Source organism: Nicotiana sylvestris, chromosome 1 (assembly GCF_000393655.2).
Source record: "Nicotiana sylvestris chromosome 1, ASM39365v2, whole genome shotgun sequence".
Taxonomy (NCBI): Eukaryota; Viridiplantae; Streptophyta; class Magnoliopsida; order Solanales; family Solanaceae; genus Nicotiana; species Nicotiana sylvestris.
This window is the reverse complement of record NC_091057.1, coordinates 112,683,005-112,708,178: the sequence shown is the minus strand read 5'-3', so window position 1 is coordinate 112,708,178 and position 25,174 is coordinate 112,683,005. Positions and strand designations below refer to the sequence as shown.

Here is a 25,174-nt window from a genome sequence, read left to right as displayed (position 1 = left end):
GGGGCAAGTTTTGGTACCATATCATTGCTCCCTTTGGCAGAGTTTCCTCGAACCTTTTTAATAACACTAACTCGATTTCATCGTCTTCCAAGTTGTTACTTTGATGGCGCACGTGTAGGAGGTCCGCGGTTTCATTGTATTTGGAAATATTGGGCATACGAAACTTCTTCGGGATTGGCTCCGGTGTCGCGCTCGAAGGAAAAGGATTTTGGACAAATTTAGTGGAGTCTAGGCCTTTCAATATCGGAGACGCTCCTAGGATTTGATCGACCCGGGAATTATATGTCTCTACCTTCTTGTCATTTGCTTCAATTTTCTTTTCACCTGACTCCACCCGTTTGGTTAATGCTTCCAACATTTTCATTACTTCGGAGCTGACACCGATCTCAGTTTCACCCGGCATTTTGGTGATCCGCTTATTTCTTCGGGTGTTTTCCTAGGATGGTTCGGGCTCAACCCTACTGAGGGCGCAACTTTGAGTTTTCAGCTGCGCTATCGCCACATGTTGGGCTTGTAACATTTCAAAGATCACCCGTAAACTGACCCCGTCACCTTCGCCTTCAGGCGCCTCTCCAGCCGTTGGTAGGGCTCCTCCATGAACGATGTTCTCAGGATTGGTAGGCTAGTTGGCGTCGATGGCCACATGCGAGTTAGCATCAACTAGGTCTGCAACTCTGACTCTGTTGGGATCAACAGGGGACACCTCATTGCTAGGTACCATATTGTTGTTTTCGCCATGATGGCCAGACTCAGTATCAGTGTTCAAGTGAGCAGACTAAGACTTTGACATTTTTAAGCTGACCTGAAATTAAAATCTTAAAAAATAAGCGTAAAATAGAGTGTGTTATAGAAATTTGTATCAAACCACCACTATTATCCTTAGCCCCACGGTGGGTGATCACGTCCAAAGTCATGCCTCTAACAAGGTATTGTCACACCTCCTTTTTACACCAAGGGTGGGTATAAGAGATTTTTTTCAATTAAAGTGACATAAATCGAAATGGGATTATTTTAATTAATTTCAAAGTCGTCACTTGGAATAGTTTATTTGGTGTCCCAAGTCACCGGTTTATTTTAAATCCCAAATCAAGGAAAATTGACTTTATTTTAAAATATGCAAAACCAGAAATTCGGGTAATGAATTCTGTTAACCCGGGAGAAGGTGTTAGGCATTTCCGGGTTCTGTAGTTCTAGCACGGTTGCTTAACTGCTAATAATTGGCCTAATTATCAGATTAATTACATATCTTAACCTATTGTGCATTTTTAACTTTATAACCGCTTTTAATTATTTTAAACTTCTTTTAGGATTTATGGAATTATTTCTTGAACAAGTTACGATTGTCGTACACTTTCCGTTGTGGAACACACCGCAAACCACGCTACATGAAATGCACCCGCAATTCGCGACATGTTTATTTTATTTTTATTGTTCGACGTTATAATTAGGTCACATAAAATGCACACCCGAATTTGGATTGATGTATCATGACCATGCCATGGGAACCGTACCCATAGTTACGATGATTTATTATTAATCACGTTTTATTAATATTAAGAAAGTTTGACCGAAGTTGTGCGAATACGTACCTCAATTTATTTTGAAAATCATAAATATGTCACGCGAACGTGTACATAATCACGATGAACTCATGGTGTATCAATTCTCCTCAGAACAATTCTGGTGTTCTATTTTCATTAGAGTGACATCACCTTCAAGTAGCGTAAAGCCAATCTTCATCTCAAAAGGTTAATTCTACTCATATATATATTTTTAAAACATTCCATAAGCTTAAATATATTAAAACTGCAACTCACTTTGTAGTACTTATTTCATCAATATAGGCAATTTTGTAATGAGCGAGTTTCTTCCTCAGATAAAGTAAATAAAAATATTTACAAAAATGACTGTACAAAGAAAGCCAGAAAAGTTTTAGTTATTCGAAAGCATTTGTGTGGATTGAAAGAATTACTCTTGTAAGGCAGTTTTCCATTACTTACCAAAACGAGAACCATAAACACAAACTTTGGTCATTTCACTAACAATTCCATATTTTGGTAAACACTTTGCACTTGTAACAAATAAATCAGTAAGTCGTTTTACCATTAAGATATGCATTTCTGATGTGTTTATTCAGCCTTGTGGACAAAAATAACAAAATAGATCATTTAGACTTCAACAAATATTTAGTCTGCAAATCCTAATGCAACCAACAAACAAGAATTAACCACATTTCTCAATATACCTCATTAACATCAGCTACGATGAATAATTCCAATTGCCATTTTTAAACTCAAATGCAAACAATCCCATTCAATCTTCAAAAGACACATGACCAGATATAGCAAGTCAAACAATGATCACATGAAACTAAACATGGATAGCAATATTGAATCAAGTCTCATTTGCCTAATTAAAAGGAATTGCAGAGAAGTCTTGACATACTTATTTAAAGCAAGAAATCAACATGAAGAGCCGCGTAAAAAGCTTGAAACAGTCTATAATGGAGCTGAAAGGCAAATAAAACTCCAAAGCCACAACAAGGAGGGACAACAACCATCAGCAACTTCTTACACACTTTTTTCATAAATGAATAGAGCCGAAATTACAGTAAACCAACAAATGACCGGAGCACGACCGGAAAATGCATCAGCAACTCTAGCAGGACCTCCACTGACCGAGAAACTCGATGACGACCTTAACGGCAAACTCGACTTCAATCGAACCAAACCAAAAAGGGAAGTGAAAATGGATTCAAAAATTAGCCGAAGAAATTGATGGAGGCACTCACAATCATTGAAGGGAATGAAGCTACTGTTCTATCCCTCATGTCACTCATCCCTCTTCATGACCTCTCTTACTCTCGTTTTGCCGTTTTGCCGTTCTTTTAGCTCAAAATCGTTTTTGTCTAGCTGCTGCCATTTCAAAATTTCATATAACATCAAAACCCAGTTCCTCATATCTTCTTGCTCCACCAGAAAAAGATCCTCATAAAGAACAAAGAAAGAAGAAGATTCTAGTTCACCCCCCCCCCCCCTTCTGTTTTTTCCTACTGCACGTTCCACTCTTTTTTCTTCTTTTTTTTTTCTTTTTAATTTCCCTTATGTCTTTGTGCGTTCCAGTTGTGCTCTTGACGGTGTGGAAATTTATTGGAGATGGTCATTTTCCCCTGTTTTTATCTATCTATATCGCCAGATGTTGTGTGAAATTTCTTGGAGAATTGGGTGCAGCAGATGTTTTTGGTAAAGGGGTGGGGTGCTAGTAAGAGATGGAGAAAGGTTGGTAACGGCTGAAGCTTGGCGCGTAGGTTAGCTAGGCCTTATTTTACAGGAGTAGTAATTAGGTTAGGTCAAATGGAGAATGGGTATGGACTCAATGTTTTGGGCTATTCGAAATTGAGCCTTTTCAATTAAGACCAAACAAAATTATCCTCAAATTTCATACTCTTTCTTTTAAAGCAAGACCAAAAATACTACAACATTTACTAATTAATCTTACTTAAGCAAAATAACTATTAAAATAAAACTAACCGTTAAAACAAACTTTTTTTTTGGTATTTTTTAAATATCATACTAAAAGATAAAAATGGAAAAGTTATTGTAAAATTAAAATAATATTCCTGAAAATAAAGTGTAACTATTTTTTTGTATTTTTGAATTTTATGGAAGGTAAATAAATTAAAAGTAACTAGATAAAAGATTAATTAGCTAAATAAAAGAAAAAATATTTTTGTAATTTTTATTTTTGTGATAAAATAAAGTAAAAGAGTCAACACTATTTAGAATAGTCATACTAAACCTAAACTAAATATTTTACGCTAAAATGTGTAAAATCTTGGGGTGGGTCAAAAATTACATGTCTACAAGTATGACACGGTCGTTTGCAATAATAAAACCCAATAAGGAGTCGGGATCGAATCCACAGGGAGCTGAGATGGGAGTTAGTAGCATATATTTGGAGTGAGTACGTGAAGTATCTAGATTGCACTTCCATAAACAAGTTATTGATTTCACTTCTAAAATTAACTAAGCATTGCAAATCTAAAGGTATAAAACTAGAGATGATTGTTTTTGAATGTTTTTCAAATATATAAAAAGGCATAGGGTTGTGACAATGACCTAGGTGTTTGCCTAATGGAATAAAGACATTTATGTTGTTTTATTGACTGTGGTGTATTATAGCTCACAACACTACATTTTCCACTCAATACCTCTCGGTCAGAGAGTGATTTTGCCCAATTTGGCTCTCTCAAGACCAAATGGGTATCTACCAAAACGGTTGATAAGAGCTCAAGTCGGGTTGTTACTATCTCTAGATTGAACTCTTTAATTGGGTTAATCAATCTCTCAATTGACTCAATTCCTTGTTAGCTAAATTAACCTAGACTAGGTCTCTCTTTCTCAAGAAGAGACTAAGTCAAATAGGCATAAATCAATGTTTGCAACCATTAATTTCACAATTGAAACATAAACCTAGCTAAATAAAAAAACACTCATTCATAAAAAAACATGATTTAATCACCCATAAGGTTACACACTAGGGTTGGGTCACAATCCTAGTAAAAATCTAGCTACTCATAGTGGTTATAAAAGAAAACAAAGAAGAAAAGATAATAAAACTCATAGTAAAGGATTAAACTAGAGAAATCCAATATTAAATCACCAAAATAAGTTAAAGCTGCCTAAAGAAACAAAGAGAAACGACTACATCACTTTGAATATTTAAAACTTGACCTAAAAAGGTGAAACTATTTTATTTATACGACGCTGAAATTTTCGGACAAAAATGCCCTTTTGGAGGTTCTGTGGCCGCAAAATTCAATGTGCGGTCCGCACTTTGCTTCAACTTAACAGGACTTGGATCTTACGGCCGCACAATTCTGAACTGTGGCTGCATCTCTCATATTTTGCGGTACGCACATTTCTGGGCGCAGCCGCACAGGGCTCTTCTGCGAACCGCACAAATGCAATTGCGGCCGCACAATAATTGTGCGGTCCGCACTTCCTTTGAGCTTGAAATGAAAATTCTCTGAACTCCTGATCTTGCTTAGCTTCTGCGGCCGCACATTTCATGTGCGTATCGCACTTCTCACAATCCTCTGATATGCCGCAGATGGAAATCTGCGGTCCGCACTTTGAGCTTCTGTGCCTGGTTTTGTCCTTGAGTTCAAATCACTCCTTCTTGAGTTGGATTTCATCTTAGTGACTCATTTTTCAATACTCCTGCAATTAAGCATATTTTATCAGTTTTCAGGAACACAATTAAACGCCTTTTGGACTAAAACAAAGCTTAAAGGTGCTAATAAGTAGTCAAAATCCCCACTTATCAACTTCCCCAAACCGTTTACCCTTAAAATGGATAACAATTGAATTTATTCGTGGTTTTAAAGATATGTGGATTGATTCAACACAAGTGATCAATAATGTTAGATAAGCGAATTAAAGATAAAATAAATAACCAAACCGGTAGTGGAATTGATTCCAGGTTCGAATTTAAGCTTAACAATAGTTTTGCCTTCAACTGGACCTTCGATTTGGAACCAAATGTATATGAAGAGTTATGATTAAAATAAGAACCTCCCAATCACTAGAAAGCACAGAAACAAGTTAATATTGCCTTGGGATGTGCAATACAATGTATATTGAATAAAAAACTTCCCTTTATATAGTAGGAGAGTTTTAACCTTAGTACAATTCTAAAAAAGTTAAAAATTATCCATGTACATCAATTACTGATATGCTACCGACATCGGGCGAGATCCGCGCCGTGATATCCAGCTGAGTACGGATATCACGGCTCTCTGCTAGTCGTATGCAACTGTTTGTAGAATCTCCGAGGTCTTGGAGCTCATTCCGGGTTCGGGGAAGTGTTGTCTTATCGGGTACTTCGTTTAGGCCTCAGTACGAGAAATCTCCAGCTCTGAATCCGATCTCATGCGGTCACGTCTTGGCTTCGTTTGACACACCGGAAAATTGGGGTATATGTTACCCCGGTTTCACCCGTATATAATGTGTTTACAAATAAACTTACTTCACTTCGATTCTTTAATATGTATTTTTACCTCAGTAATTCACTTAACAATATTAAATTGATATGGTTGGTACAAACACGGGTAAGTTTTATCCGTTTTTTTCTTTATCTACTTAAATGATTGCCGTGAGTAAACTGGAAAGTTGAGTATGAGTCATGAATTCAATTCCCTTGATATTTGACTGCGTTACTTGAATTGTATATTTTGCTATGACACTGATGAAATGTCCAAACTATTCAAACCTAAGTATATATCCAAAAAATAGTGTCTCACACCGAACAGAAGTTTTGACGAATGAGGAAACAAAATAAATGCAACGGACACAAAAAGTTTCAATTAATTTCACCACTGGAAATAAGAATAAGAAAGAAATAAAAAGAGACAAGTGTTGATATGGAACGTGAGTTGGAAGAAGCAGTAGGGTAATTTTTCCACAAATGGAACAAAAACACATTAAATTCTGTAATAAAGCCAAACACTGACTCGCACGAACAAAGCTGTTTTCCAATACTATTTCCTACACTATTCATCCCACTATGGCTTGGCCCCATTATTGGGCGTGCGTCTTTGACCCCAAACTTACCGTTTTAGCTTAACAACGACAACAAAATAGAAAAATCAATGTTACTACTATTTTCTCCGTTCACTTTTATTTGGTATATACACTAACAATAGATTTTCGTTTTTACTTGTCACTTTACGTGTATCAAGAGTAGATAATTTTTTTTCCTATTATACCCATAGTATTTATTACTCATTTCAAATCATTTTCTTAAATCCAATAAAATATGCATCAATTAATATGAGTATCATGACAAATTATGCAATTCATTTATTAATTCTTAAAGGGCGTGAAAAGTAAAAACGTGTAAAATAAAAGTGAACGGAGGGGGAGTATATATCATCTAAAATGATACTTTCACAATATATTTTTTTTCTTACTAAAAAGACCACCTATCTAGATAGAAATTCCAGAGACCTTCTAATATCAACTTCAAATCTTGTACAAACAATAAGATTTATATTAAAAGAAATTAATAAAAGGAATTGATTTTGATAAAGGTTAATTTGGATATCAGCCTCTAAAATTTTATATAGCTAGTATAATTTGCAAATACTAGCGAAATCGACCGGTAATCTCAAATAAAAAAAATAATCTATTTAGTTTGTTGTTTAGTAGAAAGGACTAAGGATTAATTAGAAGAGTACATTACATTAATTGAGTTCCTCTCATATTCTATCAAGTCTTAACTAGTACTGTAATTTCAAAGCTAATTATTTGTAAACCTTGTGTAACAACCAAAGCATCATAAACTCGCAAACATTGTTTTAAAATATACCCGTTGCTCTAAATAGCCAAAACAATTTTTTTACTAAACACAAATATGAATTACTAAAAACATCTAAAACTAATTATATAAGGTAACAAGCTTGTAATGATACTAAGACCTCATTTGTTTGCACTTAATGGAGGCCGGAATCTTAATAATTCGGATCTTAGATATTAAGTGTATTTGTTTTTAAAGTCTGAATCTTATTTATTCAGATCTTAATCATTAAATATGTTTATTTTTTTTTTATATTTCACAAACCACTTAATGGGTCTAAATATATTTGTATGATTAAGATCTATAACAGAGACTTAATTTCATTAAGATGCTATCATCCATATTCATTATTAATTGTCGTCACTGCCTACCATTATCAACTACCACCATGCCACCACCACTACCACCGCACCACCACCACTGCACCACTGTCATCTTCAATCATAGCTTCCACCATTATCGACTATCACCACCCACCATCCCTACCCCTCCCACCACCACCATTCTCAACCACAATCAATACCCATCCGCCTCAACTACCACAACTAACTATCCCATTACTATCAACAACCACAGCGGGCACTGCCTATCATTGAAACTTACCACCACCTTCATCAATCACAGCTACCATCACCACCGCCATTATTAACTATCACCACCTACCACCACCACCGCCATTATTAACTATTTATATCTTAATACACATCTTGATATTCAGATGTGTATTCAGATTCAGACGTCTTAATCTTAAAAAAATAAAATGAGGCCTAACTCTATTCCATTTTGTGCAGAAGGTGTTTGATTCGATACACAGTATAAGAAATAAAGAAAAACATTTGATAGATAAGATAAATATATGCAAGTATCAAAATTGCTTTAAAAAGTATTTTAGATGTTTTGATTTTCTCTTGCATATTAATGTATTTTATATCGAGTGGATTCAAATATATCTTAAAGAGTAAAATTGGGATGCTAATTTTAAATAGATGTTCAATAGAAAATTATATCACTCTTTTTAGCCACAGATTAAAAATAAAAATGTGTTAAATAAAATAAGATAGAAAGGAACAATATTTTTCTTTTTAGGTCAAAGTAAGCTTAGGTCGAAGATTATGCTAAAAAGTTAGATAACCGATCGTTTGCCTTGTTTATAACTATAGTTTTAGTGCACTATTTAGTGTTAGTCTTATATTGTCTTATTCTTATATTTTGTTATTACATATTATTTCTTTCGCTATAGTTTTCTTATTGGTTTGCTGGTGTTACTTATTATCTGTTTTACCTTTTATCTTTCTCGAGCCAATATTTATCGGAAATAGTCTCTATACCTTCTCAAGGTACGCAAGGGTAAAGTCCGCATACATATTACCTTTTACAGACCTCATCAGTGGGATTATATTGGATTTATTATTGTCGTAGTTATTGTTGTAGGTCAAAGTAAGTAATAATCAGTATCGTGCGATCGAGACACTAAGGGCTCGTTTGGTTGGAAATAAGTTATCCTAGGATAAATTATCCAGGATTAATTATCTCTTATCCCTTGTACCAAATGAGCTTATGTAATAAATCTATTGTTTAACTAATTTAAGTAGTTTAAGGTATTGGTTCAGAAACTGTATAATATTTTTCTTTTATACGGTAATACTCTCTTTGGGTAAAATTTACCAACTGAAATGTATAAAATGTTATAAACCGAACAGCACTAGTAATGCTCTTTTTTCCCAAATAGAATAGACAACTGTGAAAGCAAAGCACAACCTTTGACCAACTCTCTCTCTTCCTCTGCAACGACGACTATCACCATTCTTCCCCTTGGACCGTTGAATTTTATTACATACTACTATTCCATATTATTATTGAACTTTAACCCAAAAAAAAAAAAAAAGAACCACAGAAAGAGAACCATTATTACAGTTTCTCCAATCTCTGTGATTTATATGCCATTCTCAATTTTCCAAGAAAGTAAAAAATCTTTTCTTGAAGCTTTTTGTTGATCTCTTTGTGACGTTTGCTTCAATTATACTGTGTTCTCTGCTTCTTTTGGGATTAGGGTTTTGATTACTTTTTCTGGGTTTTTGACTGTTGAAGATGTGGTATGTGAAATTGTGAGTGATTTGTAATGAGGAAAATCTAGGTTTTAGGTGGTGGCGGTTGTGGTGAATTGGACTGGGTGGAATAATGGATCAATGGATATTGGGGATCTTGGGCTTTGTCTCAGCTTTTCTTTGCTTAATTGGGCTGCTGTTGGTTCCTGTCTCCGCTAATATTGAAGGTCTGTTCTTTTGAGTTTACATTTTCAGATTGTTTGATTCATATTAAGTTGAAAAGATGTTGACTTTCTGCTTTTTCTTTGCTTAAACAGATTGACTGTTTAATAATTGGAGTTTAAATGGGTATATTCATTGCATTAAACAGTTGAATTGCAGTTAATTAATCTTATTCTGAGCTTAATTTGTGAATCATTGTGGTCTCGTTGTTATTGCTTAGTTATGGGTTTTTTCCTGTTTGTTTGGGGGTGGGGTGGGTGGGTGGGTGGGGGGGGGGTGGGGGCAGAAAAAAGACCAGTTTGAGTATAACTAATATAATAGAAAAATTGCTAGTTTAATGTGCTTGGATAAGCTATTTATTTAACAATAAGGAGGTTAATTTTATTGAAGAAACAGCCTTTATAAAGTGATGAACTATTAATGCTTATTAATTACTAAGGAGGTACTTGGATAAGCTAATTACTGATTATTAACCACTTCATGTAAGACAGGTGATGCATTGAATGCGCTGAAGACCAACTTGGCTGATCCTAACAATGTTTTACAGAGTTGGGATCCAACCCTTGTCAATCCTTGTACTTGGTTTCATGTGACCTGCAACAGTGAGAATAGTGTAACTAGAGTGTAAGCTACAGAAAAACCTAGGTTCTTTCCTGGTTTTTCGTGCTATGGGGTTCATTTATCAATTTAGCTCCATTCATTTTACATGCAGTGATCTTGGAAATGCAAATTTGTCGGGTCAACTTGTTCCACAGCTGGGTCAACTCCCGAATTTGCAGTACTTGTAAGTTAAACTTTCGTGATAATTGAACCGCCTTTCTGTAGTATTTCTGTTTCCTTGGCTTGTAGTTTATTAGCAAATTGTCATAATGGACATGTGATATATGCATCTATATACCTGTGTTAAGTCACTAGTGTTTGTGTACTCCGAGTAGATTGTGATTGGATAAGTTTGAAATAATACTAAATAGGTACCAAGAAAGTTGATGTTAGTGTATAGCTGTTCGTAGGAACCGATAAATCTATTCAAATATCATGAATGATCTAACTCAAGGACTGGGAATATGGAAATTGTAAGGGTTAATTTCTTCTTCATTCAATTTTCACTAGTATATGGTGCAGTAGCTTTTAATTATGTTCAACCCTGACAATCCTTATTTTGTATTCTTCTGGTCGAGAAATTATGATATGGTGAGTACCACTTTCAGTTATGTTGGTGATGCTTTTTGTGCGTTGAGTGGGCACGAAGATATGTTGTTTCTTGTATGAATAGATTATTGAACTTGCCAGGGAACTTTGATTTGCTCCGTTGACTTGATATCCACACCCTAATTAAGAGAAAATGTTCATCTTATTTTTCTAGAGGTACTAGAATGTATCTAGTGGATATACCTACATATCCTTGATCCAAGATGATGGACTTCTTTTAATTTGTCTAAATCTACATGATACTTCCTCTTAAATGGCAAAGTTACAACGTTCAAGAATTAAATTACTGCAATGATAGTCCAGATTTCCAGATATTTCAGCTATTATTCTATACTAACAAACTATGTGAATTCACTTCTCTTATAAAACAAGTACTTATAATGCACTTTTCTAAACTTCAGTTGTCCAAGCTTAGTTAGACTGAGAAGGAGGGGATTTATTTGACAGTAGACACACATTCTATTTGTCCTTCTGAGTTTGCACTATTAGGCTATGGGTTTCTAGTATTAATAATTTCCATGTTTTCCAAATTCTCATGCCAAAGTGTATCATTTGATTCATTTCTTTATTCTGGTTGGGAATATTTTCTCTGAGTTAATTCATAAGAAATGTGTCGTGATTGTACTTCCACTTTGGTTAACAAATTTCTTATCTTATGCACCTTTGAATTGGTCGACCAATGGAAGTTGATAGGAAAACACCTTTTCTGCTTCAATTATATTGATTTTAACAAATCCATATGCTGGTGATTCCGTTGAACATAGAATACTTAAAGCTTTCTACATATTGCTTCATTTCTTTCTTGCTAAGCTGATAGTGGATTATGCCACTCTCAAATTGGTCCGGAGACTTCTTCATTTCCTTTATCATGATGATAATCCTATCTGTAGATTGTAAAAGCAGTATCCTGTGAAATAACTTAAAAGTTAAATGGATTCCTTTCATAACTTTTATTTGAAGTAGCAAGATGAGTGAGTGAACTGAGAGCTGCTGTAAGCAGTAATGAATACTCTTTCCATGGAGAGAATCCCCTCCACTGCATGTTCTCTTTTTCACTTCAAACTCATTGTGAACCTCCTTTTTCTCTCTCAAAAGGTGTAGTGTGTGGATGCACTTCTTAACTTTTAATGTGCTACATTGCTATGTTATGGCTTATGTGATAGCCCTTTATTTTTGCAGATTGTGTGGTCAGGAAGTTGCTGAACTAATTGCTTACGACCTCTTTTCCTAATTTCAGGGAACTTTATAGTAATAATATAAGTGGAAGAATTCCTTTTGAACTGGGGAATTTGACGAATTTGGTGAGCTTGGATCTTTACCTGAACAGGTTAAATGGTCCAATCCCTGACACATTGGGCAAGCTTCAGAAACTGCGTTTCCTGTATGAGTTATACATCCTTTTGCCTCTTTTACTGGGTGTTTGTTTTTGGTCTTCTTTTCTTTTGCTGAATAGTTTCTTAAGCCTTGAGCTTTTATTTTCTGAAGATTTTGCTTACTCAAAAATAGCACCTACTATTTTAGCAAAAGTGAAAGTTGCTAATAGTTTAGAGCAAAACTGTGCTGTCAGAGCAAACCTTCATTTCTCTTGTTTAGTTATTTGGATAATGGGGATAGACTTTGCTGTTTATTGACCAAGTAGCAGCCATGTTGACATGAAGACATGAAATTTTCAAACACCTGAAGTATCAAGGCCAATTGGAGACAGTATCATAATTTCTAAACATTTTTCTATGTGGCTTATATTATTCATATAGAGGGAGAGGAAGAGGATGCGGAAGAAGAAAACCTGAAGGCGCTCATAGCACTAGAGAAACTGGGTGTCTTGGGGTGTCCGAATGGAGGACATGCGTGTCCGAGAATTCAAGAAAAAGTTACAGAAAACTAGACTAACACGTGCTCGATGTGTGTCTGACACCAGTACTTGACAATGAAATTTGTGTCCTGTGCATCACACTTTGTTCGCAATTGTCCATTAATTCTTGTTAGGCATTGTTCCTACTTTCCTTATATAGGCTGCAAAAAGTTAGGTGGATATGAGTGGTCGATAAAATTGCGGTTGCTGCTCTGTATAAGGCTCACTGCCGTTGCTTAACAGGATATCATGCTATTCTTCTTATTACCTGAAACCCTGAGAATGTTGATAATTCCTGAAGATTGTATATACACATAAAACTCAACCTGAAACAGTGTCAAAAAACTTTCTGGGATATTGGACATGAATTTTGTAGCATCTTCTGATATTACTAGTTTTTCTTCATTACTCAAGTATTTACAATCTACATGGTACAAATGGACTGATAAATCAGCTGAGTCCTGTCTGCTCAAGTTTGGTCTAACTTTTTGTTTTTTCTTTGCCAAATTGAAGGAGGCTTAACAATAACAGTTTGAATGGACGTATTCCCATGTTGCTAACCACAGTCATTTCACTTCAAGTGCTGTAAGTATAAAGCTGGTGCCTTTTTTATCATGTGCTCTTTTCACTATCAGTGTTTTCAATCTTTAGGTGCTAATGGTCATTTCTCTCAATGCAGTGATCTGTCAAACAATAATTTAACAGGACCTGTTCCAGTCAATGGTTCCTTTTCACTTTTCACTCCTATCAGGTCTGCAAAAAGCACTAGTTTATACATAAGTTCTGTAACTGGAATCATGATAAAGAAAATCTAACATCTGAGTGTCAATATTTCAGTTTTGCTAATAATCAATTGGATATTCTTCCAGCTGCTCCACCTCCTCCTATTTCTCCGACGCCCCCTTCTTCCTCAGGTTTGCTGAAAATAATTTATGCTTTTATGGGTTAAGAAGCTTTGGCATCTCACAGTTTTTCCCTTTTTCCTATTTTCTTTGGTAAAAGACCTTTACCCTTGATCACTAGGAGTGAGGATATGTCGGGAAGAAGGAAGGGGAAGGGCTGACTGCTTTAGGGCAAGAAATGAGCCCCTAACAAGATCTTTCTTTTAAAAGCTTTCATTTGCATATTATAATAATTGTTACTTTTCTAAAAGCATGCTTGAAATTTGTTCTAACACTTATTTGTGTTAATAAAGTAATGTTATATATTTAATAAGATATGAGCATTATTTAAAATATTAATATTATTTAAATAGATGAATGAGCCTGCATAATATGATTTCTTATTTTTTATTTGGTTTACCAACTCTTAAATTTAACTTCTTTATGGAATATGCCTACCAAATAAGTAGAGGAGCAAATCTAAACCAAAAATTACAAAAAAATACATGTAAAGAATATTACCGGTACTCACATAATAATGATGTCAAAGAAAATAGAGCAAAATGTGCGTTGAATCCTATAATTGGCTCAAAAAATAAAACAAAACAACCTTCTTCCTTTTTAAGAATCAAATCCTACTTCCAACCGCGCACATAATCTTATGTATGTAATGGTCTCACTTTAATCATTTCTCTCACTTAGGTTTCTGATAGTATAACATAGATCAAATAACAAAACAACAACAATAAACCCAGTGGATTCCCACAAGTGGGGGATGGGGAGGGTAGGATGTTCGCAGCTTTACCCTACCCTGGGAGGGTAGAGAGGTTGTTTCCCATAGACCCTCGGCCAAAGAAAAGATGAAAGAAGCAGCGACAACAAGTAGTAACAACACAAGATATTAAGAAAAACGAAGCCAAGATAGCAATTAAACGATAGATAGTAATAACAATCTAAGAATAAAATGATACTAACGCTAATGCTATCGAACTGAGGAAGACTAAGGGAAACGCTCGACTTCCTACTAACCTTCTACCCTAATCCTCGACCTCCACACCTTCCTATCAAGAGTCATGTCCTCAGTAAGCTTTAGCTGCGTCATTTGCCGCCTAATCACCTCTCCGCAAGACTTCTTTGGCCTACCTCTACTTCTCCTCGTACCCACTAGGACTAACCTCTCACACCTCCTAGATATAACAATATGAAACTTTAATGGATAATTGTAAAAACTAGAAAGTTACGTACTGAGTAATTTGGTAAATATAAATTTTTGCAATGGGTATTCATGTCTTACAAAATCAAAAGCAATTATTTTTGGTAGAAGCTACTTTTGAGCTTCTGCTTTAAAGCTTAAAGATTGCTTCTGCCGGCCAAAAGTACTTATCCCTTCACCAAAAGCTTGCCCGAATGCCTTTATTCTCTAAAATAAGTTTATTTATTTATTTATATAAGGCACTTTTGACCTTTCAAAAGTTTGGCCAAACAGATTATAAGCGAGATAAGTATTTTACAAGTGATTTTGGGATTATCTACTGCTAGATAGATTGTGTAAATGGATTAGACTTAGATGTGAATACAGAAGTGTACGACATCCCGGATGTAACTATATAAATTGAATGTTCTTGACTATAAAAGGACCCAAACATAAGAAATTTATCGTCGTGCTTCTCTCAAATTCGTTCTCCATGTCTCTTGTTCCACATAGTATCAGAGCTTTGGTGAGAATTTAGTTGCTGTGCATTTACCAGCAACATGGGGGAGAAATATCCGACCATGAATGTTGTCCAAAGTTATCCTTGTCTTCCGTTAGTGCTGTACATAAACCACCACCACGAAGAGGCCAAATAACAAACAGTTACCGGATTGATGTAAATAAATTGAGGGATATCAACCTAAATCTGCATCTTTTTTCTTTTGTTTGCACGTTAGCTTTACAACATATTCCTAGGTGTGAGCCATTTTAAAAAGAACATATTCCTTGGTTTGAGTGCTAATGGTGAAACTACAATATCCCTTTTTTTAGAAGTTTAGAACTGTCTTTGTTAAGTTTTAGTCATCCATCAAACAATTATAACAACTTAAAAATTCGAAACTCCTAGGTGTGGGCAACAGTGCAACCGGGGCAATTGCTGGAGGAGTTGCTGCCGGGGCCGCTCTTCTGTTTGCAGCTCCTGCAATTTTGCTTGCTTGGTGGCGTCGAAAGAAACCACAAGATCACTTCTTTGATGTTCCTGGTGGGAGGCCTCAATCAAACATCTCAATTAGTTTTTTGTTATTAATTTTAATTTAATGTATTCTCACAATTTTACCTTGTTTTGCAGCTGAGGAGGATCCAGAAGTTCATCTTGGACAACTCAAGAGGTTTTCCTTGCGCGAATTACAAGTTGCAACAGACAATTTTAGCAACAAGAATATACTTGGTAGAGGAGGATTTGGCAAGGTTTACAAGGGTAGGTTGGCTGATGGCTCTTTAGTTGCGGTTAAAAGATTAAAAGAAGAGCGTACTCAAGGCGGGGAGTTACAGTTTCAGACAGAAGTAGAAATGATTAGCATGGCTGTGCATCGAAATCTACTTCGTTTGTTGGGCTTTTGCATGACAGCAACTGAACGGTTGCTTGTTTATCCATACATGTCGAATGGAAGTGTTGCTTCGCGCTTAAGAGGTATCTCTTAGTCTGGAATTTTCTGCATTTCTTTTTCTATTCCTCCTTCATTTAGTCAAAATACATCAGCTCAAGCACTCGAAAAAGCTAAAAACCAATAACAATGTTTATTTATTTGTTCTTTTTTCATTCTCAGAAAAATGTTTATTTATTCTTTTTTGGAATTAAGTTATGGTCTAGTGATAAATTTGGAGAAGTTACTGCAGAGTTGTAGATCATTGTGTAAACTTGACATTATTTGATATTTGTAGTGGTTGTATTAGTAGTTAGTGAGTTATAATTATGAGTATGAAATCCTAGTGCGAAGTTGATGTTTCTTTTTACTCGTGTTCTATCAAGCAATTTCACAAGTGTTGTCATCCTTGATGTCTACCAAACATTATGATATCACTTCAAGTTTTATCATCTAAATTCGTAGTGTCAGGAATAGAAAGTAATTCTTAGTTGTGCTTGAAGCACACGATACCGATAAGTAAATTCTCTTTAAGCCAAAATAGGAAATTGCCACTAGTTTACTTAACATCCTGAATTTGTTCTTACGGGGAATTGACATTCTTGTAGAGCGGCCAGAATCAGATCCACCACTCGAGTGGTCAATAAGGAAGCGTATAGCACTTGGATCTGCAAGAGGCCTTGCTTATTTACATGATCATTGCGACCCTAAGATCATTCACCGTGATGTCAAAGCTGCAAATATATTGTTGGATGAGGAGTATGAAGCAGTTGTTGGGGATTTTGGGTTAGCCAAACTCATGGACTACAAGGATACTCATGTTACCACTGCTGTACGTGGTACAATTGGGCATATTGCCCCCGAGTATTTATCCACTGGTAAATCTTCAGAGAAAACGGATGTGTTTGGCTATGGAGTTATGCTTCTAGAGCTCATAACTGGGCAACGGGCTTTTGATCTTGCTCGACTTGCAAATGATGATGATGTCATGTTGCTAGATTGGGTAAGCATTTACTAACTTCTGTACATACTCTAGTTGTTCTAATTCTAGCTTATCTGTAGATCTTTTCTGATTAATTCTGGAGACCTCAATCATTTTTCTCTTCTCTTTTATAAGTCAAAGCTTGATATTCTTTGTAATTGCCAGTTTTTGTCGTGCCGCTGACTTTTAAAATGGAAGTGAGCACAGGTGAGAGGGACCCACTTTCCTGCATTCGTCTGCCTGCAAGCAGAACACCATCGCTTCTGTACCCAACATGACGAAAAGCTGATTTGTAAAACCTGCATCATTTCTTATCATTAGTTGCAAATCATACAGACAACAACCCTACCACGCCAAATGGGGACGAGCAGATAAGCGAGTAAGCGACTCTGTCACGTCCCTTTCCCTGCCTTTCCCTCTTATATCCCCAATCCCATTTCTGCCCTTTTCTCCCTTCCCTACCCCTGTATTTAACCCACATCCACTATACTCCCCTCAACGACAAATCTCAGATTCTTCTCATCTCCCTCATTCTTTTACGCATATAATACAAGCTCATAGCTCTCTTTCTTTCTTCTCTCAAGTCTCAAAGCTGCGAATTTGTGTCTAAATTAATAAGTATGGATTTATATTGTGAGCTTTACCTTATAAAAAAATTATTGTGAGTTCTAGTAGGGCTTACTTTGCAGTTTAGCATGTATGATTTCAGTTATTTTTGATATTAGATCATTCAAAACATCCAGGTTTCCAAAATAATATTCTGCATGTGACTTGGATTTATGCGCACTCTGTATTTTCTTTGTTTTTCTAGAACTTAACCATTTCTTGCTAAAATGTTTGTCACATTTGTGTTAAGGTCAGGGTGGATAAGTTTTATTATCTAATAATAGCAGATTGTTCGATAATTGATCTTTAGTGTAAAAATCTCTTTCTCCCTTTGGTTAGCAGAAACACTTATCTTGCTTATCCCTGCATCGGAAGATTCAGATACTCCTTCCATGCCAAATTGACTGTCACTTTTATGCAGAGAGAATAGTATATATTCTTTTTTTGTACTGAATTGCTTGGCTATTTCCTCTGTATTTGGTTAGTGTTGCATTGGAATGTAGGTGAGGTAAAGATACGCTTAGCGAAAGGGGACTCCTTTGGGAGGATCCTCGAGAAAAGGAACTTTTCCTTGAGGAGTGAAAGAGAGGACGGCAAGCGTTTCACTGTGGTTGAAGTTAACTTGAACTATTAGGGAAATTAAATAAAGTGACTACTCAAACTTGGAAATTAAATGAAGTGACTTCTGAACTTGGAAATTCAATGCGATTCAAATATGAGCAGAGAATCAGGAGCCTCATGCTCTCCGGTTTTCTGTCTTCTCAGTCTCCTATAGCTTCTTTGGTGAATGCTTTCTTATTATTTTGATGAAATTAATTATTGAGTGACGTGATGAGGTGTTTTGTTGTAAATGGCAGCCATATGAATGAATGGTTATGTACCTTTGTTGACCTCTAAAAATTGGCTGAAATTTCAGGTCAAGGGACTTCTGAAGGACAAGAAGTATGAAACATTAGTAGATGCAGATCTTCAAGGTAATTACGAAGAAGAAGAGGTGGAACAGCTTATTCGGGTAGCTCTTCTCTGTACAGGGAGCTCGCCAATGGAACGTCCAAAGATGTCAGAAGTGGTGAGAATGCTTGAAGGTGATGGCCTGGCTGAGAGGTGGGAAGAATGGCAGAAAGAGGAGATGGTCCGTCAGGACTATCCCGCTCACCACCCTCACACTGATTGGATTATCGCAGACTCCACTTATAATCTACGACCTGATGAGTTATCAGGGCCAAGATGATCGATCTTTCTGCAATTCTGCCAGCAGCACATATAGGACTCATTATCCTCGTTGTATTTGTAATTGCCCAATTTCATCTTTGTGCATATTATTTTCCTTCTTTTTCATTTTTAAGCTTATATTTGTATGTCAGGAATTTTGATGACATCAGAATGTCTATAGTATATTGGGTCATTTTTACAGGTTTGAATGTGAAAGTTAATCCACAGCAGGAATGGCTGTGGAAGCACAAATGTATTTTCTTTTTCTAGTGGTTGTTTGTTAGACAAATAAACACACAACTTTACAGTACTAAAATTTTCAGTTGCCTGCCAATTTTTGTGTTTCAAGAAAGTTTATTGGTGAATGCCAGATAACGGGAAAGAAAATTTTCGATGCTTCAGATATCTCGCTATGCAGAAAGCATCAGAGAAGTAGGAGATTGATATCAGTCTACAAAAGATTAATTGGAAACAGTTCTATATATATAGTTCATAAAGTAGTCTATAGTGTGCAATGCTATCTTTTGAGAACTCAGAAGGAACAGAGGATTGGCGAAAACAGTATAATTTCATTCACCATTAGCATATTGCCCTTATTAAAGTTGTTTAAAGAGGAGCATCATTACATTAGCGCGCACATATAATTCAAGTTCTTTCCATGGCTGCATGAGAAATCAAGTGCCTAAAGGATCAATTTTGCTGACCACAAAAGAATTACCTGACCAGACATGCACACAGATCATACAACATACTTTAGCCGAATTATATTATCTCTGTGGAAATATATATATGTTTGGAGGCTGCAATATACAGTGTTGCTGTTTCCTCAAGACTGAGCTTCACGTACATCATAAAACTATCTGGTTGTATTAACTGAGGGAAAATACAGAAAGGCAACATCAAAACAAGGTGAATCACAACCTTACGTGACATAACTATACATCAAGGATCTGGCAGCTAACCAGCTCTGCAGATCCACCACTTCTCGATGCAATAACTCTCCACATATTCGCTTCAGATCCTAAAACCAGTTCTGGAACTTCATGTACAATTTTATTTGATGAGGTTGATGGAGAAGGAACTAAATGATTCTGCCTATCAGCTTGCATGACCATGATATTGTGATTTGCATCTTTAGTAATCACATGGAGCTTTCCAAGAAAACCAGCAAGAAGATAAGGAGACTCTGAATCGTCGTTAATGGGTATATCTCCTTCAATCACTTTCCATGAATCATCTTGATGATCATAAACTTTTATTCTAGCACTATCTAGAGTAGTAGAAGGATCCAATGCATACAGCTCTCCTTCAACAGTGACACTCAGCTTTGTTCCTGCCTGCCTAGCAGGCCAGCCATCTCCCATGCCAATTGGCATTTCAACCCATGCATTTGTTTCGGGATCATACACCTCTCCTCCAACATCAACAAAAAAAGGCCAGCAATACAAACTTTGAGGAACATATAGTTTCCCCTGATAAGATGTCATCCCGGTAGCTATAGGTTTAAGTAGATCAGCAAGAAAAGCAGTGGGTAGCATCTGAGCTTTTGAAAATGGCATGCTTGGGACTTCAGACCAAACACCGGTATGAGGATCAAATACTTCAGCAGATTGAAGGGGAGTAAGTCCACCACGATCCCGAGTAACACCTCCTACTACATAAAGCTTTCCATTTAAGACACCTGTCTTGCAATAAGCTCTCGCAATAGACATGGGACTTACTTCATTCCAAGAGTTTACAATAGGGTCATACCGCCAAACAGATGTCATGGCCGCAGCTCTAAAGAATCCCCCAAGTGCATAGAGGCATCCGTCAACAGCTCCAATAGCACAACCACAAAATGGAACTTGATCCAGAGCATTTTTCCTACCAAGCCAACCCCTTATGGCATCAGCAATTCTGATACTGGAATCCACCACGTTCCACGCCCGAAGTCCAGATAAACCACTTTTAGGTCCATCATTGACTGCCATTGCAGGCATTGGTGGCAACCTTTGCCACTTTATGGAGATTGGATCAAAAGCATACCACAAAAGCTTATCACCGTCGGTCTTTGTCAAGAGATAGAGCCACTCTTCGGTCGTTCCAAGTTCTTTTCTACACCTATAAAGTTCAGAGCTCATCACAGCAGCTTTCCAGCTCCGCGAAACTAATTTTGCACTTAAGTGGTATATTCTAGGAAGTCTGGCGAGGATTTGAATAGATATCTCATCGGGCAGACTTGGAATCAATCGTGGACTATGCTCCCAAAAGCTATCTGATGTCCTTTGTCTCTTGCATGCTGCACTTTGGGAACCCTCAATGAGCTCCCCCACATTAGATTTGTGATTACTCCGACTCAATACGCCACCCATTAGTCTTTCCCCTTTTTATGCTGCAACCTTGATAACTTGCACCCACCAATTCAATGCATGCTTCTATTAAAATGCCACAAATCCATAAAATTCAGCTAGCATCATAACAATTCAGTGCATGCCTCCTACTAAAATTCCACAAAACCATAAAATTCAGCTAGCATCATAAAGGGGAAAAGGGAAAGAGTGAAAAAGATCAATCAACTAGACCTCAGTCCCAAACTTGTTAGGGTCAACAATATTAATCTTCTATTTCCACTATCCTCTGTTCAGTCCTATTGATTCCAATAAGCACTAAGTTATATTAAACAAAGAAACTTTGGAAAAATGAAGTTTGGACCTAGTAAGGATACAACAAGCTAACTGGGCAAACAAAAAAAAATAAATTCAGATTGAAAAGAAATTGGACTAAAAGATTGCATTAAGCTTTCGAGAAATTGAAATTCAGCATGAAACAACAGAAATATTCACCAACAAACAGCTGAAAATTACTCTCAGACTGATACGCATCATTCATCAACAAATTCAACAGGATTTTCCCAGCTATTCAAGAAACAAAAAAAAAAGAAGAACCCAAATAGTTAAAAACCTCAAAAATTGAATCTTTTTTGCATTAGAATCCTCCAGAAAGTGCCACACCACATCAAATGAAAAGGGGTTGAAGGATCACAACAATACATCAAAACCCATAAAGGAAATCAGAAAATTTCCCAAAAGAAAGAAATTTTTACCTACGCAAAGATGAAGAAATAGTTAAGAGAAAAAAAGCTGAAAATTAGGGCTTGGCTGATGAGCTTTGAAAGGAGATACTATAAGGTGGTGGGGACAAAGGGCCCCGAGGGGAAGGAATTATCAGAGATAATTGAGCTCTCTTCTACAGCCATTGTGTCATCTGCTTTCTGTAAAATATAGCACAGCGCTGCGGCTGTAGCCTTTGTAGTAATTAATTTCTTGTTTGTTAGTTTTTTTTTTAAAATGATATATAACTAATATTTTCATACATAACAAATTATGATATTAGCAGTATATAATTTTTAATATATAAATAAAAATATATAATTGCTTTTTCAAAATTTTTTAATGCTATCAACATAACTAATCTTAACATTACTAATATACAATATTCATTACTATCTTATCAACGATAGGGCTGTGCACGGATCAGATCAGATCGGATTTAGCATATTTCGGATTCGGATTTCGAATTTCGGATTCTGAAAAGGGCAATCCGAATCCGATCCGAATTAACATTGGATCGGATCGAATTTGAAACTTTGGATCGGATAATTTTTCGGATTGTCGGATCGGATTGTCACTTTTCAAAACTTGTTCGAAGTACATAAACAAATGTTGGGAATTACTTTCCAAATACAAATTGAGCAATCACTTTTCAAATACTTGTTTGAACTTCGAAATTAAGTACTTCACATTGTTAACAATGTTCAATTTACAGTACACAACTGACTGAACTGAGTACTCATAAAAATTAATAATGCAACTGAGTTCAAAAATGCACAGCCCTAGTAACAATGTTCGAACTTAACAAAACAAAACAACAATCTGAAATTTACACAACTGGACAGTAAACCAAACTGAAGACCCCAAACAAAACACAATCAATTGTCTTTCAAACCATATTTTCATAGCAAAATAAAACAAACCAAACTACTAAAGTCCCAGCAGTTCTTTAACATATTACACAAAACAAAAGAGTTCCAAGTTCCAAGTTTTGGGAAGCCGCAACAGTCAACACAAACCAGCAACCAGGCCAAATGTAGCTCTCAATCTCAGATTCTCAGTAGGACTGTGAGACAAGTTAAAAATCTGCAATTTCAAACAATACAAAGAGCATTTTCAGAGAAAGAAAAAGACAGCTCATGGTCCAGAAATACCTGTATAATACAAAGAGCTTGTATAATGAAATACCTGAGAGCAAGTGTATAATGAATCAATACAAAGAGCATTTTCAGAGCAAGTATATAATGAAATACCTGAGCTTGTACAACAAATGGAAAATCACTATATGTCGACAATGCAAGGCTCTCTTCCCGTATTCATAAATTCTGTATAATAAGATAGTAACACAAGAAATTAGTTTAGAAGTAATCTAAATAAACATACAAATAAAGTATACATTAAACACAAGTAATAAGATAGGCTTACCAGCTTCAAGTTGTTCAAGATTATCTAAATCTTCTTCAATTTTAATCGGAGTTGTTGATTCATTACGAAGCCAATCTTGGACACACACAAGAGCTTGAACCAATCTAGGAGTCAATGAACTCCTAAATGGATCAAGTATGCGTCCGCCGGTGCTAAAGGCTGATTTTGAGGCAACACTAGAAATCGGAATGGCTAGCACATCACGTGCCATCTCAGCAAGAGTGGGAAATCTAGGTGAGTTCAACTTCCACCACCCCAGAATGTTAAACTTTTCATGGTCTTCCTCAACTTCTTCACCCAAATATTTATCTAACTCCGTTTTAGAATCAACTCCGCCACATTTCTTATGCTTCTTTAAATCTAGCATGAATTTTGAGAGCAATGATGAAGAAGATGGACCAGAACATGTAGAAGATGGAGAAGATGGAGAAGAAGAAGATGGACATGAACCAGAACCACCATTTTTCATTGCATACACATTAAACAAAGTATCCATGTATGTTTTCACATCCTCTTGTATTTTCAAACCTACTGTTTCTCCAAACATAGAACCAAGTGCAAATGAAAGAGTATTAAACTTATGGTGTGGATCAAGCACACATGAGATAAAAATCATTTTGTTCATCTTATGTGGATCCCCCCAATACTTGTCAAATTTTTCTTTCATATTCTTTGCCATTTCTCTCAAGAAAGCATCTTCATTTTGCATCAACAACTTGTCTAATGTACCTAACAACTTGTCTTATTCGTTCAACAGACACACTCCCATCTCTCAACCCATCTTGAACAACTAGATTGATGATGTGAGCCATACATCTCATATGAACATGCTTACCTTCCATCAAGTTAGTGTTCCATCTAGTAAATTGCTTGGATAACTCTCTAACCATCACATCATTAGAACTCGCATTATCAACTGTCACAGTAAATACTTTATCCACTCCCCATTCAAGTAAACACTTTGCAATACCACTAGCTAAATCTTGACCTTTATGACTAGTAATTGGACAAAAATTCAATATCCTTTTATGTAATTTCCAATTATTGTCAATGTAATGGGCTGTAACACACATATAATTAATTCTTTGAATTGAAGTCCATGTGTCAGTAGTAATACATATTCTCTGTTTTGATTCTTTAAGAATAGACTTCAAAGCAAGTCTCTCTTCATGGTAAATCTCAAGACAATCCCTAGTCATAGTAGTACGAGATGGAATATGAAATAAAGGTTGAAGACTTCTAACAAAGTCTCTAAATCCATCTTTTTCAACAGAAATAAAAGGAAGTTCATCTTTAATAATCATACGAGCTAAAGCCCTCCTACATGCCTCTTGATCAAATTTCCAAGGGATAACTGAAACATCACCTGTTAGACCTTGCGGCTGAAAACCTAATGTTGTCTGGCTACCTTCTGCCTTGTAGGGATTGGTCGGACATTTGGGAATATGCAATAACAAATTGCTTGTGCCGCTATGCTTAGTATCGACTACATATTCTTCTGAACAAAACTTGCATCTCGCTTTTTTCACACCCTCGAAATCAGTGAACTTGTTGAAGTAGCGCCAAGCCATTGATTTTTCTTTAACCATTTTTCTTTTCTTCGAACCAGGTTCAGATTCACTGTTATTGGTTGTTGAATCTGAATCAGTTGAAGCATTACTTTCACCAACTGT

General features: G+C 36.0%; 2 protein-coding genes across 6 annotated transcripts; one reads left to right on the top strand and one right to left on the bottom strand.

Moving 5' to 3' along the window:
- Positions 1 to 9,155: 9,155 nt before the first annotated feature.
- Positions 9,156 to 19,318, top strand: LOC104244784 (BRASSINOSTEROID INSENSITIVE 1-associated receptor kinase 1-like). The gene is made up of 11 exons (XM_009800273.2): positions 9,156 to 9,631; positions 10,118 to 10,250; positions 10,339 to 10,410; positions 12,073 to 12,216; positions 13,201 to 13,272; positions 13,367 to 13,438; positions 13,525 to 13,601; positions 15,668 to 15,802; positions 15,890 to 16,231; positions 16,793 to 17,187; positions 18,689 to 19,318. The coding sequence occupies exons 1-11, from the start codon at positions 9,538 to 9,540 to the stop codon at positions 19,001 to 19,003; spliced, it is 1,851 nt and encodes a 616-aa protein (XP_009798575.1). The 5' UTR covers positions 9,156 to 9,537; the 3' UTR covers positions 19,004 to 19,318.
- A 408-nt stretch (positions 19,319 to 19,726) lies between these two features.
- Positions 19,727 to 22,247, bottom strand: LOC104244785 (F-box/kelch-repeat protein At1g22040). Of its 5 annotated transcripts, none has more exons than XM_009800274.2 (2): positions 22,070 to 22,247; positions 19,727 to 21,466 (listed from the first exon to the last, which is right to left on the bottom strand). In XM_009800274.2, the coding sequence occupies exon 2, from the start codon at positions 21,336 to 21,338 to the stop codon at positions 19,920 to 19,922; it is 1,419 nt and encodes a 472-aa protein (XP_009798576.1). In that variant the 5' UTR covers positions 21,339 to 21,466; positions 22,070 to 22,247; the 3' UTR covers positions 19,727 to 19,919. The 5 variants fall into 5 exon arrangements, with proteins under 5 accessions (XP_009798576.1, XP_009798577.1, XP_009798578.1 ...); XM_009800275.2 differs by having other exon boundaries at positions 19,727 to 21,463; XM_009800276.2 differs by having other exon boundaries at positions 19,727 to 21,401.
- Positions 22,248 to 25,174: the final 2,927 nt, after the last annotated feature.

Bases quoted from the DNA above. Each gene is read 5' to 3' on its own strand.
- LOC104244785 (XM_009800274.2), bottom strand. From the start codon at position 21,338: ATGGGTGGCGTATTGAGTCGGAGTAATCACAAATCTAATGTGGGGGAG.
- LOC104244784 (XM_009800273.2), top strand. From the start codon at position 9,538: ATGGATCAATGGATATTGGGGATCTTGGGCTTTGTCTCAGCTTTTCTT. The intron at 12,217-13,200 runs GTATGAGTTATA...GCCAAATTGAAG, and splicing joins CTTCAGAAACTGCGTTTCCT to GAGGCTTAACAATAACAGTT. The intron at 16,232-16,792 runs GTATCTCTTAGT...ACATTCTTGTAG, and splicing joins TGTTGCTTCGCGCTTAAGAG to AGCGGCCAGAATCAGATCCA.